The sequence below is a fragment of the Pelodiscus sinensis genome, chromosome Z, assembly GCF_052426305.1.
Source record: "Pelodiscus sinensis isolate ZL-2025 chromosome Z, ASM5242630v1, whole genome shotgun sequence".
NCBI classification, from domain to species: Eukaryota; Metazoa; Chordata; order Testudines; family Trionychidae; genus Pelodiscus; species Pelodiscus sinensis.
Window position 1 is genome coordinate 25,382,312 of NC_143085.1, and position 17,021 is coordinate 25,399,332.

The window sequence follows — 17,021 nt, forward strand, 5'->3', positions numbered from 1 at the left end:
CCTAGATACTGAACCCGGCCCTTGCTGCTATTTACTTGGCCTGGCATAAGGGTTACATTTTGATCGGTCATAACAAGATAACAGTGACCATTTAACATTGCCTCAAAAGAACTGGAGGCTTGAAGGATTCTTCTGAGAAACTACTTGTAGTAAAAAGCTAACAGTGAATCAGATCAGTTAACCATGGGTCAAACTTAGATGCCCTTACACAATGGGAGTTTGGCCAAGTAAGGGCTGAATAAGAACTAAACACCTAAGGACTTTCACCCAATAGTAATTATTTACATTACTATACTATATAAACAAGTTATTTGTGAGTGTCAGGGTAACAATAGTCATATATCTGGTTTTAGTTTTGAATATTTTTTCCTTGGATAAAGCCTGATTTGGCACTGAGATCGTTGCCTTGCATCTCAATGGGAGGAGAAAGGGGCCCTGATCATAGAAACAGCTAGTTCTTCACTCCTTATTCATAACAATGTACTGCATTAGCAGTCAGACCACCTGAGAAAGTACTATCCAAAATAAGCTAGGGTATCATAGTCTGGCCTATAATGTACACTCAACTCCAAATATCACTCACTATTAATTTTTCATATAAACCATTTCTGGCATACTTTGCACATTCTTCTTGAACTTAATATAGTTTGTTTTCCTGAAATCATACTACTTTGCCTTTGCATAGTGTAGTGGTCACCAGCCAGTAGATCGTGATCAACTGGTAGATCGCAGAGGCACTGCCAATTGATCTCGATGCATTCTCCCCCACCCGCAACGAGGAGCCCATGCTGGCATTACAGCCTTCCACTCCTCACAAAATTGAAGCCAAAGCTGGCTTCCTGCAGTGGGGCTAGGAGTGAGAAGTCCCACGGCTCCACATCAGATCCAGCTTCTCAGGAAATGCTCATGTGCATGCTGTTCTTTCCCTCCACAAAGTCACACCTATGCTTTCTTGTCTTGCCCTCCTTCCCCTGTGGACCAGAGAGGCAGGATCGGGAGGGGGAGTTAAGATGGCAGAGGAGGATCTGGAACACCTAGATTTCTTAAATGAGCTGCACGTGTCGTCTTCTAGTGCTGCCTGCAGATCCTTCCTGAGAGATACTCATCCCTGGACACCTCCAGGTACTAGCCAAGCTGCCCCTGCCCCCCTTTCCCCTAGCCAGACATCCACCAGTAACCTGCCTTTGCCCCCTGGCCAGACACCCATCAGCACCCTGTCCCTTCCCCCTCGCCAGTAAAACACCAGCACCCTGTCCCTGTCCCCTCTCCCTTGGCCTGACACCCACCAACAACTTGCCCCTGCCCTCTGGCCAGACACTCACCAACACCCTGTTCCTGCCCCCTCCCTCCTGGCCAGACACCTGCCCCCAGCTTGCTCCTGCACCCTACTTCTGAGCCAGATTCTGCACCCCCATTCCTATCCCACTCATGCAGCCCTGTCCTGCACACCGGATCCCTCATTTTTGGCCCCATCCCAGAGCCTATGGCTGCCCACAAAATCCACTAAACCTGGAACCCCAGAAGAGTTAATCTGGCCTGAGGCCTTGAACCTCAGTCCTACCTACCCACAGATCTCATGGGATCAGTGAGGGTTGGGGTTTTTGGAGGGGTTGGTTTTTTGCATCTCACTCGGGGCCGGACTAAAGGGTGGGCGAGCCGGGCAGCTGCCCAGGGCGCCAACCGATGGGGGGGCGCCTGATGGCAACTGTAAGGGGCGCATGACATCCCTCATAGCTGCCATCAGGCGCCGTGCGCCTGGCTCCCTCAGTGCCGCCCCCCCCCATCCCAGCAGCACCAGCCAGCAGCACCCTTCCCCCCACAGCCGCGGGGCCCGGCACGGCCTGCCCCGGGCTGTACGCCAGCAGCGGTGGCCGGGCCGGGCTGGGCAGCACATGCACTGTGCGCCCCAGGGGTGGGCCTGCATATGCACCATGCACCCCAGGGGTGGGCCCGTGCACCCTAGGGGGGCAGGCCCGTGGATGCACCATGCGCCTGGGGGCGGAGCCACACACCCGGGCCTGGGGCGCCAAAAAGGCTCAGGCTGGCCCTGATCTCACTTTTGTGGTTCCCAGCTGATTTTCTGTGAGTCAGTGGCCCCTCACCCCCAAAATGTTCCTTGCCCCTCCCATAAATAAAGACAATGTTGACACCTTTTTTGTTGGACATATTTTATTTAAAAATGAAGCACGGCCATCAAGCACCCAATTGGGGCTAAGTCGCATCTGGCCACAGCATTATGACGTTCCTGCACACCCCCCATGCACCCTAACCCTAAGCCCATCATATACCTGAACCCTTTGCCCTGAGCCCCCCACATCCTGAGTCTTGTGCCACAACACTCCTGCACCATCCACACACTGCAAACCTGTGCCCTGAGCCCATCATAAACCCAAGCCCCTGCTTTGAGCCCCTCATATACCCAACCCAAACTCCTGCATCCTCACATCCACAAGCCTGTGGCTTGCTCAGCACCCTAGCCCTCCACCTGACCCCAACACTCCCCAGCCTAGAGCCCCGTCTCTGAGCTAGCATCCCCTTCTCCACTTCCTCCTGCATCCAAATTCCCTCCCAGAGCTTGCACCTCTTACCCCTTCCCATATCCAAACCCCTCATTTCCACCCCAGAGGCCGCACCTCCTGTCTCAACCCAGTTGAGAGTGAGTATGGGCTGGGGACAGCAAGTGGTGGAGAGGACGGGAATGGAGAGGGTGGAGTCTTAGGGAAGAGATGGGGTAGATCTTGGCTTGCCCTGACATTTAAAAAGTGATTTGGGGTATAAAAAGGTTGGAGACCACTGGTATAATGCCTTCTATGATCAGGGAGCTCCTTGATGCTAACAGCCAATGTACACCCCATTCAAAAATTCTCTTGGGACCCACACAATCACTGCCCCAACCAACTGTCATCAATCTGTATCTAAAAGGTATCAGAAACATACTGGTTACAAGCTGGTCATTAATATTATGGTGGGGTGCATGTCTGAGCCATGTATTAAGAACCATATGTGTGTGCTGGAAATATGTTCCTAAAATGTGTTTGGTAGGCAGCGACTAAGCTCAGCTACTCCTAGTCCACAGAATGCTCATCACCAGTTTGACTTTACTGTGATGCAGGCAGGCTCAGTGGTATGATCAGCACATTGGGGGACAGTCTGAAGGGGGCCTTTGTGATCCAACTCATCAAATGTACCAGTAATGTAAGTTATGCTTGAGATGACAAAAGATAATGAAAAGTACATTTACACTTAAGGTAAACAAATGCATTAAGCAAGGGAGGGGAAGATGACTACTTAACAATTTTGACAGGAAGTGGAGGCTATCCTCCTCCTCACCCTCCCCTCCCCCCAGGGTGCCTTCCTCTCTCTTGAAACATGATTAATGAACTTTGAGAATACACAGGCAGAGGCAAAATGCTATTATGTTGTCCAGCACCAGGACAGACAAGCGGCCAGAACTCTTGTAATCCAAAAAAGTTGAATCCTTCAACCAGGGAGCTAAAGTGTTTAGGAACTGACTAAATGGTGAACTTGCGTAGAACAAGACTGTAACTTTCTGAAGTTAAGTTTTAGTCACTACGAAGCATGCATTGGTTTTTTTTTTTTTTTTTAAATATATGTATTCTTGCATTGTTACAAAATCATCTGAGTGTAGTGTATTATATGGAAGGGAAGATTTTCAGGCAAACTAACAGGCTGGTGTGTGTGTGGATGTGGAGAAAGCAAACTTGAGAGTTGCTGTGAGGGTCCAGGAAGAGGGACTGGACACTGCAGAAAGATGTTTCTGGGGAACCTGAAACCAGAGTTCACAAACTTATCTGCAAGGCAAGGATCGGGTTGGCAGGGTCCTGAGAAATTTGCTATCAAACTAGTGTGCCGGGGAGTTGATTCATACTTTAGCAGAATTGAAGCTCATTCTTGCTGAGGCAGGCAGTAATGGTGGCTCGCAGTTCTGAATGACCTGAGAAAGGCATCTCACCTTCAGTCCGCTCACACAACCCAATAAATCCATTGTAGTTAGTGCTTTTTTATTCAGTTTCACATAAAATATAATGATTAAAAATAAAGCATGGGTGTTTTATGTTATTTATTATGATTACTCATATACACTTGGTGTATGCATAAAAAAACAAGATCTTGCATCACAAATTAATTGGGTCATGCTGTACCAATTAACACTGGGAGTTGATTAGGCACTATATTAAATACCCTCTCTCCACATCCATCCATCAGAGAGGTAGGAACAAATAGTCCTAATACTAACAAGAAAGCATCAGTTATCATATGCAGTGACAATAGAATACAAGAAATTTGCTTTACTGTACACAAGGTGCACACAAGTGATTTATCATTAATAATACCTAAAACCCAAATTATAATACTCTAAGGGATAATTAAACTAGATAACATCCTTTCCATATTCCAGTAATAAAAGTAGTATTTTTCTACTTGCATAGTAGCTCTCTCATCTTACACTATCAAAACTCATTATAAACATGAGCTAATTAAGCCTTACACTACCCAGGGGATATAATCATGTATTATCATTCCCATTTTCCAGATGTGCAAACAGAGTCGAGAAGAGGTTATTCAAGTGCTCAAATTTGCACAGGCAGTCAGTGGCATAACTGGAAAAACACAACCAGGGAATTTTAACTCTAATTTTCTTGCTCTAATCACTAAAGCACATTTCTATCCCTGTAATTTCATTGCTCATAAATAAGGAAATGCTATCAGCTCAACATTTGTATGCAACCCCACAGGAACAAGTTTAAAGAGACTGCCATGAAAGGGAACCAAAGAAATAGCATTAAAACCATCACATTTGGGGTGGAGGCTGGAGGGGAAAGGAATAGAGTTTTCAATCATTCTGGGGTTGGATGAGGAGAGGCCATCTCAGTATAATCATAGTGGGGAGGACAAAATAGATCCCATACTTCCTATGTGAATAGATTTCCTTTGCAAGCTTTCAGGGGAGTTATTATGAACAGCAGCAGCATAAAGGCATTCTTTGTAAATATCACCTCAGCAGTGTCCTTTCATAAAAAGACACCTATTTGGCTTAGTACAATATCTTTAACCCCCGAAATTGAGAACACTGGTGCATTTTTAACTATCACAGCCTCTCTGGCAGCTTACCACTTACATCTCTCTCCTGGTCCTCCCTCCGCCAATGTTTAAGCTTTGTCATAAAAGAAATCACTAGTCAAAGATCCACCATCAGTGTTCCCTGTAAACGTGCACTTGTGCAGCAACTCTGGTGAGATTCAAATGCCACCCAGCACTTAGCAGAGCTCTCACAGCTAGGTTTTTGTTTCTACAGGTAGTGAACATTAACACATGCCTCAGTGCACATAAAATTTATTCTGCACGTGGATGGAAAAACTCCTTACATGGATGAAAATGATTAACAAGAACATTGTCCATCATATGTAATTGGAGGCCAGCTGCAGAAAATCAGCATTCCAGATACTGTTACAGTGACCTGCTGGTCTTATCCAGAGGCACAGCCTTTGGAAAAGTGCAGGAAATCTGTAATTCCAAGTGATTCAAAATCAGATTGTATGTGCCAACATTTCTATAAGGTAGTGTGTCAGGGATTCACTGAGCAATCACTATAGGCCAAAAATGCTGCCTCCACAAAAGTAGAGCTCTTTCTTGTCACAATACCCATAGAAATTCTCTAATCCTCCATATGGCCTATGTCCAAATCCTAAATTACAGCTGAACACAAGGAGAAATCTCTCTTCCATCAAACAAGCAAGCTACAGCACACCAGGAGCTGTGAAAAAGCAGCAGCAAGCACCAAACATACCTGAAAAATCAAAGGAGGGAGGATTTAATGAGGAACATTCTAAATCGAAGTTAAACAGTTACTTTGAAAATAAGCATTTAACGAGTGGCAGCACTACATTCACATTACTACTTTACCATCCACTTGGGAGTTTTAAAATAAATCTGTCCCCGAATAGAAGCCTTCTTGAGTTTACAGATTAATAGTATTCACAGCCACTTGCCCAGGATCAGTAGGGTGCAAGCAGATTCAGTCTGTCTCTTTCATGGTGTTCTGATCCGTGAAAATTAACAGGTGCTGACAAGTCAATATTATATTATCTTCTCCACAGTAGTTATTTATTGTATTTGCTACTCTTTATTTCATGCCAGCAAAGTGATAAGTTGTTTGAGTCCACAGAGTGCAAACAAAATACTCTGACTATTTCTAAGGACATGTGAACTAAAACAAAACAAAACCACCTCTCAGTTGTAAAAATAACAAAGAATGTATACTCCATAGCTATAGTCCCCACTAGCACACAAATAATTCTATCAAAAGAAGTAGAGTAGGTAAATACAAGGAATAAACATGCTGTAATAGCCAAGTAAGGATGGGCCACTGGTTTAATTAATTAATTTTGGCCAAGAATGTTTGTAAAAAAATCATATGATTAAGAAATCAGAGTATGGGCAATAGATTAGATTTGAGCTGCAGGTTTAAGTGGTAAAGTAGAAGTAGCATTACACCACAGTGTTATAGGACTAAAAAGTATGTATCACCAGTGATGAGTATGTATTAAGTAAGATAAGTCATTAACAGATCTATACACTTTAGGTCAATTACATATATAGCTTGGCCATAGAAGGCCTCAGGCCTAAAACAGGCATGACTAGCTGACATTATACCTGTACAATGTAAGAGGACAGGGAAAGAGGTGTGAAGTTCTGGAAGCTCTGCAACAATACACTGGGAAATACCTGTAATGCACTCGTTAATACCACAATATGCCCAAGAGTAACATTTCAGGAGATTTGGCAATAACCTCAAGTTGCTATGGTAACTGATTGACAGATGAAAATGAGAATAAGGGGATCTAACGGGGTAGCCTATAAGAAATAAATCACCCTAAAATTTGTAGGGTATGGAAATACAAACAAGGGAAGAGGGGTTGACATTCTCATGCCTATACATAAACATACATGTGTGGAGGGGGAGAACTCAGGATAAAAGATGTTGCATAGTCTCAGTGAATAAGGAACACATCAGGAAACAGACAACAGGACAGACACCTAATAATCATCCTATTTATCACCTGGGATGTGAGTATGAAATCACTGAAGTTGGATATCATATGATTGCTTTTTCACGCTCTCTGTAGTTTTGGCATAGTTCATCTGCTCGATTACATTATTTTAAAAAAGGCATTCGATAACTTGTTACCATAAGTAAGAGACTCTTCCTTATGGAGTGTGTAAATCTAAAGGATATTTTTCCGGTGGTTCATATCATATCTTTTCACTTTTTCAGTTATTAATATCCTGCACAGAATATTCAGTGCAAACTATATCTACCAACCATTTCATTTCTGTGATGTCATGTGAAAAAATTAAAATTGCATTGCACCAAGTAGTAGACAAGAAAGTTGATCAGAAAAAAGAATAGCGATTCAGTTTTCATTCAGTTTAATTTGGAACCATCAAAATATTTTGAATTGATAATGTTGAATCATTTTGTTTTGATAATGCCAAAATTTAGTATTATAATTTCTATAATTAACATTTTGATATAATATAAAATCTAAATGAAATGAATCAAAGAGATGTCCAAATGTAACATATTTGCCTTACTAAAATTAAACAATTTGATGCCATAACAAAATGAGAAAGGCAAAATTATTTGTTTTGACTTTATTTTCCCATCAACATAAAAAATATTAATAAAAAATCAACGCATTCATTCATTTCAATTTTGACAAAATTGCATTTTCTGATGGAAAACCAACTAAAAAATTAGACAACACACAGGAATTAGCCTGAGGAATCCAGCATTGACAGAGGATACATTTCACGTCTAACTTATATGATTCTATGCTAGTTAAGAGAGCGTGAATTATGTCGGCTAAAGTCTCACTTCAGTTACAGCAGACCAATGTAATGGGACTGCAGCATGCTTTCTATTTACTTTAAGCTCTTTTAGTTCTCAGTAAAACTGGCTTTTAGATGTGCACAGGAGGCCATCAAGTTTTGTTTCTTCCAAAAATATAAACGATTTTTAGTCTCTTTTTATAACTGAGAAAGACTTTCACTTTATTTTTCCTCCCAATTCTTCTTCAGGGTTTTCATATAAATGTCAGATTCTTAAACACTGTTCTTTGGCTCAGTTTTCTTCATATTATGGAAAAGGCCACAATTCTGTCTTGCACTACAGCAGACTCATGTATTCTGAGCTAAGAGAGGAACACACAGTCCTTGTCCTTTGATGAACACAAGTGACACAGAGCACATAATTATGAATAGAAAAGAAATGGGAATTATTGTCTCCCCCCCCCCTTGTTTCTTATTTTTCTGAATGAATTAAAAAAAACTACTCCTGTAAAACATGTATTGCAGAGGAAATCTAAAAAAAAGTATTTGAAGAAAATTGCCAAATAATAGGGTAGTGGCTTGACGCTAAACACAACCCTTGTAGCATTAACCCATCGAAGGATGTTAGAATCAAATTAAACCCTTACTGGGATATGTAATAAGTGTCTACTTAGGGAAAACCATCTAGCTGTTTACATCTGTCAAGCTGCTGAAACTGCACAGTTGCCTACAAAGAGCTTTGATAATGACAGTGGAGCTATGATTAGCATGGTTCAAGCTACTCCAGACAAAGAAGTGACAGAGAAAGGATGTCTCCAAGCACAACGCTACTGACCCAAGAAGTCAATGATGAGAAGAGAGCATTAATTCATTTAAGTGTTGTGGCAAAGAACCACTTAGTCAAAATGTACTCCCCGAAAGAAAGTTCGGCTGATTGAACTACTGGTTAAAGATGCTTGTGATTTTAGTGATGAGGATGACACTTTGTTTATAGAATTCAGCTCGACAGATGAATATTCTTTGGAATGGCAAGGGAAATAGCAGAGTTGACTTACTGGGTCAATTCACTAGCTACATCTGAAAAGAAAAATGGAAACCTGAGGCGGTGTATTGACCCCAAAAAAGTGAACAAATAGATAAAGAGCTTTTCCACTCACTAACTAAAACAGACACAAGCATTGCTGGAGCAAAATTATTTCCAAAGCTAGATGCATCTCCAGGCTTTTACTGGATACCTCTAAGTGAGGATATTGCAAAAGCTATGAACTTTCAATGCACCATTTGTCTGTTCCTGTTTCAAAAGGGTCACATCTGTCACTAGAGCCTGAGCCAATCCACAGAACACAAAACAGTACAGCTGTTTGAAGAGCTGAACAGTGTGAAACTGTTTTTTCCTTGGGTATTGGAGTCTTTAGGGAGGCTGCATAAAATATAAGGGACTCCATGTTTGTTACAGCAAGTCAGAACAACTGAATTTGAAACGACACCATGACAAGTTTGGTGGCTAGGAGGAGACTGCATGTTACCATGCAGAAGAGATGCAGCTAAATGAAGGAATATTATAAATATCTGCCAGACACGGGGAAGAAGGCAAGCATGATGGAATTTGTCTCCTTTCCTATATGCCTCTTTATGGGTATGTGTACACTTGCCCTCTACTTCGAAGTAGGAAGGCAAACGAAGCATACTGAAGTTGCAAATCAAGCCCGGGATTTAAATATCCCGCGCTTGATTTGCATGTTCCCGGCCGGTTGCCATTTTAGAAGTTCACTAGCCCAGAGTAACTGCCCGTGTCTGCACGCGGCAGTGAAACAGGAGTTCGATTTAAAGCCCCTAATTTGAATTAGCTGGTAAACCTCATTGCAGGAGGAATACTACCTAATTCAATTTAGGCCTTTATTCTGGAATCCCGTTTCACTGCTGCATGTAGATGGGGGCAGTTACTAGAGACTAGTGAATTTCTAAAATGGCAACCGGCCAGGAACATGCAAATCAAGCACGGGATATTTAAATCCCAAGCTTGATTTGCAACTTCGGAATGCTTCATTTGCCTCCCTACTTCCAAGTAAAGGGCAAGTGTAGATATACCCTATTGCTGCTACGAGCGAAGAAACACAGTATGCAAACTGAAAAGGAGTATGGACCAGTTCTTTTTCTCCAAGGGGTGGGTGAGATTCTGTGGCCTGCACTGTGCAGGGGGTCAGACTAGATGATCATAATGGTCCCTTCTGACCTTAAAGTCTATGAGTCTATAAGACTATGAGCTACACAGGGATATCCAGAAAAATTAATCTGAATTAACTGATCGTGTGAATTTGAATTTGATTAGTTAGACTACATTACTCCTCCATGTGAACATCCTCTTCATTATACTTTCAGTTTGGCTTCCCCCAACCCCACATTGACATGATTTCCAATTGCAACCTTCATATAATTCCTCAGTGGTTTCCCAATTCATTGTATAACTTTTCTTTTACACTTTTTAGCATAATATCTTCTGTCTTCTTCTAAACATACAGCATGTATCTAATACAATAGTGGGGCATTGCTAAAGTTTTGATCAATGATTCCTCAGACACAGGGCTGGTGGTGTTGAATCAGTGAGCCATGTCACTAGACTTTTCTAAGCTTTATCCAGGGCTTAAAGAAAACCAGATTGGGCTGTTCTGAGCTTCTGAAGAATTTAAGCTTTAATTAAAAATAATTAGTATGGTCAAACAAATTTTTTCATGCAAATTCTGCTTCCACCAAAAAAATTGCAGTTTTGCATTGACCAAAATGATTTTCAATTTCAGATCAATTTTGGTTAATTCAATTGTAAAAGTCTTCTGTTTTTTGCTTGGTTTTTTTTGTAATCATAAGAGGTAGAAACAGTCATGTGAATAACTCATTTTTTAGTTTTGTAGATAAAATAATAAAAAAATAACTCCTGAGTTTTGTTCTATCCAACACAAAAATGTTTTAAATGTTTCAACAAACTGAAATGTTTGGTTTCATGTCAACTAAAACTTATGGTTGACCCCAATCCAAAAGGTTAAAAAAATTTGGCGTTTAAAAAAGCACTTAAATACAAGTGAGGGGAATTGCAAAACAAAATGTCTTTTCAAAATAAAAAATAAATTTTTTTTTTGGAAATACTGAAATCCTTTCTGTGTTTCAAAAACAAACATATAAAGACAAAAAACTTTTACAATTGAAAAAATTAACCAAAATTAACCCACCACTTCTAAATGTGATCTGATGCTGCACACAAACTGAAACAACAGTTTGTTCCCATTCATCTCAATGGGGTGTTAGTTCAAAAACTTAGTGGCAATGTAACCCTACACTGTTAGCTATTTCACAGCTGTGTTAGTATTATCTGGTGAACACAGTGCGGGCTGACACTAAAACATTACCAATGAAAAATAACCATTAGTCCATTTTTTCATCCATTGGCTGAGGCTACTATAGGATAGTTACACAACAATACGTTCACCAGCATTTTGTTAAGTCTATTTTAGATATTCAACGCAACCAGACTTACAAAATCACCACCCTGAGGGAGACTGTTCACCAAGCTAACCTTTCCTGACTTTTAGCATGAATGTTCCCCTTCTTCATGCCACTGCTTCTAGGTACACGCCACAGAAGAGCATTAAATAGGTTCTGGACATCTGTATCTTCAGCTGATTTTTAAAATGCAGACCAGGGCCTAAATCCAAATTTGAATCCCTTCCCTCTCACTCCCAGAAATGTACTATATTTCTGAAAGTTTAAGTTTACCATGGCACACAGTTCATTGTTTTATTCCATACAAAGGCCTTGTCTCTTTCAGCTAGGCAAATACCGTAGCTGAAGTCTACATTCTGACTGCAGAATCTTCTGTGGGGTAAGAGGCTGTTCTCCAGTCAACAATGAATACTCTTCCAGTCTTGGAGGAGTACTGGTGTCAACAGGAGCTTGCTCTGACATCAATTTATGGCATCTGAGGAGATATGATAAATCAACAGCCAAGTAGATCGATTGCTGCAGCTTCGCTCCACCACATAGTGGAGACAAGGCCAAAGACCTAAGAAGCCCTATCCTTGAATTCAAGAGCCAGCCATGTTACTCATTCTGAGAGAAGTTAACTAAATCCACAGCTGTAATTCCTTTTTCCATTACACACATTCAAAATCATACAAGAGCAGATACCTCAACATCCTTTCACCTAGAATAGTTAATATTTTCTGATAGCAGGATGGTTAACAAAGCATCAGATATTAACACAAGATCAATATTAAAAATTAATAGGCCGCTTAGCCTATTTCAGAAATGTGCTACATGCTGTTACAATTTTAGCAGATGGTGAATTCCTGCTGTGATCTTAATGATCACTAAAGTAAAATTAACAAATAGAAAGTTAGGAAAACATTTATAACACTGAGCTGTGTCATACTATGGACTAGAATTCCAAATGCAGTGATGTAAACTCCATTGTTTGACAAGTGAATATCTAGAATGGATTAAGCACAGAGAATAGTGGGTCTGATTCTACTAATGGATTTTAATGCCATAACACTGGTGTTACTGGGAGAAGACTTCAACCTCCTAGAGTTTGGCTATCACTTTGTGAGCAATTGTATGTGCAACATTACGTGCATTTGTGTACAAAATACTCATTCTGTGTACACAAAAGTCGCATAACTAAATGGATAAATAAAAAATGTGCATGTAAATTAAGTGTGCAAATGAACCGACATTGTATCTGAGAAATTGTGCAGCCATTTTTAAAGGCTATTTTTTTTTGCATTTCTAGCTTCTGTATTTGTTCATTCCCCCAACTAATCTTACTCTTGAAAATTAAAAATTACCTAACAACTACACTTACAAAAGTAAATTTGCACACACATCTCACAAAACACCAATGCCCTGATTCAGGAAAACAGATAAACAGATTCTTATCTTTAAGCAAGTGATTAAGTCCCATTAATTTCAATAACATTTAAGCATGTGTTTTAGTGCTTTTCTGCACAGAGATCATTTCCTAGAACAGGGTTGGAAGGAACACACATGTATCAGGGAATTACTTATGTCCATGCAATTTCACACTTGACCCCCCAACTAGGGTACACATCTCTGGTGTTTTGCACATGAAACTTTTCCATATGCAAGCACACAGATTCACTTTTGCCAGCTGACTTTTCCAGACATGGATCTCACTAAAGGCAAATTTTAAATTAAATGCCAGGCTCCTCTCTTGAGAATGAATGAATTAGCATTATTAGCCAGATCACATAATCACAGGAAAACGCCACACTGAAGCCCACAGCACCACATCAGAAGAAGTCTCTTGGAAATTCACGCTTGTAGAGGCTAAGGAGTTTGGAGAAATAAATATAGCTCTTTAAACACCAAATGACAACCTGTCCATAATAATAAGTTTCTCAATATATTTAAAATAGTTTCGTTTGGGGGCTAAAAAGTGACTTTCATTTGGTGGGGCTTCAGCTCTCAAGAACAATCACCATCTGCAGAAGCCAACAATAGGAGTGAAAATACACAAGGGGAGATCAAATAAAACACTTGTTAAGGCCTCACAAGGAAGCCATAGAAACACCTTCGTTAATAATTTTAATTAACTGGCTCTTTTCTCCATCATACTGTGCAGCCTAACACTGAATGGCAAATCCCTTGCTGATAAACTTTGCTTTAGTTCCCTGCAGGGCACTATTATTTTTTTCTTACTCTCAAACCAAGCAGCTCAGAAACTCCCAATGCCTAGCCCTGGCACCACTTAGGGTATGTTTACATTGCACCTCTGGTATCCCTAAATAGCTTCTCCACATCTACACAAGTCGCCCGTTATTTCGTAATATTTTTCAAAATAACAGGCACGCTATTTCACCATCCAGATAAGCCTCGTTGCATAAGGGATAAGGCATGGCTCAAAATAGTGGGTTATTTCTGAATTTGGCGCTGTATAGATGCGCCAAATTTCAAAATAAGCTATTTTGAAATAGATTCTAAATAAGATAGGCAATTTGCATAGCCCAAATTGCATATCTTATTTTGAATTTTGAGTTCTGTGTAGATGCACCATTACACTTTTCTTCAGCACAGAGGAGCTGACACTGACCTGGATTCCAGCAGAAAGAAATAGCTTACCAAAGTTTGTTTACAACCTCTGGCTGTGGTCTCCCCCCAGTTCGCACCCCCTGCAAGGGCAGTGAGCCTACAAGACTCTCCATTAGACAATTATTGTCTAAGTTCCCACATACTGGCTCCCCATTTTATTAAAGTCTCATGTGAATGTCTGTTTCAGGTTTGACTTCCAAGAACAACCTTATAGTAGAGAAGCTGTACTGGCCATCTAAAACTCCAGACCTCTGAGCAAGTTTGAGGCTCTTGCAATTTCTCCCACACTCTTGCAATTGAGTGTGAGACTAGTATAATTCTCACTTCCAGACTGCAGCACTCAGTGAAATCTCATATTTGTAGTTCATTTGTAACACATTGAGTCACTGAAATACACATTTATTTTGATGTCCTATGGATTACTGGCATTAAGCCTGCTATGCCATTTTCTATCAAGAACTGTTTCCCCCACTAATCTGGGGGAAATCCCTGTATTAATTGTCACTAATTACTTTAAAAAGCCTTTGCCCCATTCCTGAGATACTGCCATGATGTGACTGACAGTCAACTGTCCTGGGGAAAAGGCTGGCAGGACAGGACCAGACTAAACAAAGAAGTGTATTTTTTTTTCTTGCTAATCCTCTTATGTCTGTCAAACCGCACCACTGATACCAACTGGGGACAATGCAAAACGAAGGTGTTCACAGTTTTAGCGGACAACAACCACAAAACTTATATGGGACCGGACGCTAGTTTCCCTCCCTAAAAGTTATTAATAACTATGATAGAACTCACACACTATAGTTCTGATCCAGAAACAGGAGCTATTAGCAGGCACCTATCCTGCCTCGAATTTTCCATAAAAAACACCCACAAAGCACATTTCACGTCACTGGATCTGCTGAAGGAAAAACTGCCTTTGACAAACATACCCCGTTTGGGATCGCAGAAATGGAAAAGAACTTTTGGATGATTCAACCAATCTCACTGCCGAGGCAGGATTGTTCCTTTCTGTGTGGAGGAGTGTACGGTCGGTCCCCTACAACACTTCTAATGCCAAGTAATCTCTCCTGAAAGGCAACTTTCTCACACAGTCAGGTAGGAGACTATTCCCTGGTCTAATCACTGTCTTTGCCATCTTTCAGGACTTCTTTAGATCATGGGAATCAGTTTCCTGTGGGAGTTGCGCCCCGATATGAATGGGTGCATTTCCCCTAAGAATAAGATCTCTTTATTGCAACTGATAGATAAATAACTGTGATATTCTTTCAAAACAAGCCCGGAGGAGAATGGGTTATTTAAAAAGGGAAACTTCCCGTTTTCCTGATTCGATCAAACCTGCTCCCCAGAGTTTCCATCCTGCAGATAAACATGTGGGCCACACTACAGGTGACTCCAAGGTGACTCATTTAAAAGGGGGGACACAACAGCCTTGTGTAAGGAGCTATGTCGAGGGATTGTGTGCGTGGAAGTGTGGGGGGGGAGGGGAGGTGTATCAACCAGTCTCCTTGTGAGTTGGAACCGAATCGACTCCGGACTACCCTTTTCCCAGGAGTGAGGCACTACAAGCCAGGTTGGTTCACACGGTCAAATCCCCACTCCCCCGCTTTCCCCAAGTGGGGCAGGCGCTGAGAAGCGGCCCCCAGTCGCTTACCTTCGCAGAGCAGCGCTCCCAGGAGCAGGCTGGTAGCGGGGCAGAGCCGCACCCGGGTCCGGGCAGCCAAGCCCCCGGGGCCCATCGTGCTGGTGGCTAGGGGCAGACGTCCCGGGCGCTGCTGCGAGAGGCTGCTCCTCCTGGCCCCGTTAGCTCTCCCTTGCCGCGGCGCCCTCCGGGCGAGCCATCTGCCAGCCCTCCTCCTTCCCTGCCCGGGCAGGCGCCTCGCCATGCGGGCTGGAGGGGCTCAGCTCTGCCGGGCGCCCCACGCGCACCCCATGCCGCGTCCCGCGGGAACTTTCCCTGCCCTAGCCCCGGCCGGGGCGCCGCATAGAGCGCAGCCCGCGGGAGCCAACTTCCCAGCCCCGCAGCTGCGGCCGGGCTGGGTCTGGTCCTCCGCCGGGGCTGGGCTCGCCCAGGAGCCACCCCCAGCTCGGAGCTGCTGCTCTCCAGCCGGCTCTGCCCCCCGCCTCTCTCTCCCCGCCAGAGCGCACGGCCGGACTTTCCGCCGAGCAGAGAGAAACCCCCTCGCCCGGCGGAGGCGGTAACCTGGGGGCTGAACGAGCCCGGGCTCCAATCAGCTCCCACCCGCCTCCTCCCCCGTTGCTCGCCCTGAGAGCCTCCCAAGCCACGGGCGTTATTGATCCGGAGCAGCAAGGGCTAGGGGCTGGGCGGACACCGAGCAGGAAAAGCAGCAGCCTGACCCGAGCCCTAGCCTAGGGACTGAGAGCTTTTGGGAGGCTGTTTGGGGGGAGGAGGGGAACTGATCCTTTCCTGCCATAGGGAGAGGAGAGATGAAAATTAGCGGCTGGGAGGGAGACCCCTGCACAGAAATTTTTTTGTGGGGGAGAGGAGAGAAGCCCCCACCAGTCATTAGGGAGGGGAGAGACCAAAGGGGATGGGGAAAGAGACTTAAAGAAATCAGCCATCCGGGGCATATAGGCACTGGGCAGAGGGTGGGGTAAGGCAAGATTAAGCCTGTGGGGTCTGGGCAAGAATGAGACTTGGCCCAGGTGTGTGGCACCAGTGATGGAGGAACAGAAGAGCCCAACACTAGGGCTAAGGAAGGAAAGATTGAGAGAGGATTCCTAGGTGGCTGAGGAATGAGGGTCTGGGTGTGATGGGTAGAAGAAGAGCACACCCCCTAAATTTTGTCAGCTGCACCTTTCTCTACCAGATTCTTCTGTCCACCCTGTTGTCCTTCCCTTCCATCCAGGCATAATGTTCGTTTTTGGGGCCCAGCTTTACTACCACTTATTTTATCTTCTATCCATACTGCCTGGTGGAAAAACTAGATACCATTGATATGTACCCTTTTCCCATCTCTCTGTGCAGGAAGGTGATGCAGAACAAGCATCCAACTGCAGCCTCTGAGCAGACACACAGAGGTAAATGAGATGCCATCATTTTTGTA

General features: G+C 43.0%; 1 protein-coding gene across 2 annotated transcripts in view; it reads right to left on the minus strand.

Annotated features, from left to right (window-relative positions):
• TMEM132C (transmembrane protein 132C) overlaps window positions 1-16,192 on the minus strand; it is a 464,089-nt gene extending 447,897 nt beyond the window's left edge. Inside the window, exon 1 of one of the 2 annotated variants that reach the window (XM_075898467.2) lies at window positions 15,608-16,192. In XM_075898467.2, coding sequence (XP_075754582.2) covers window positions 15,608-15,839 — 232 coding nt within the window. In that variant the 5' untranslated portion in view covers window positions 15,840-16,192. The remainder of the gene's footprint in view (window positions 1-15,607) is intronic. The other variant, XM_075898466.2, reaches the window with a different exon arrangement.
• Window positions 16,193-17,021: the final 829 nt, after the last annotated feature.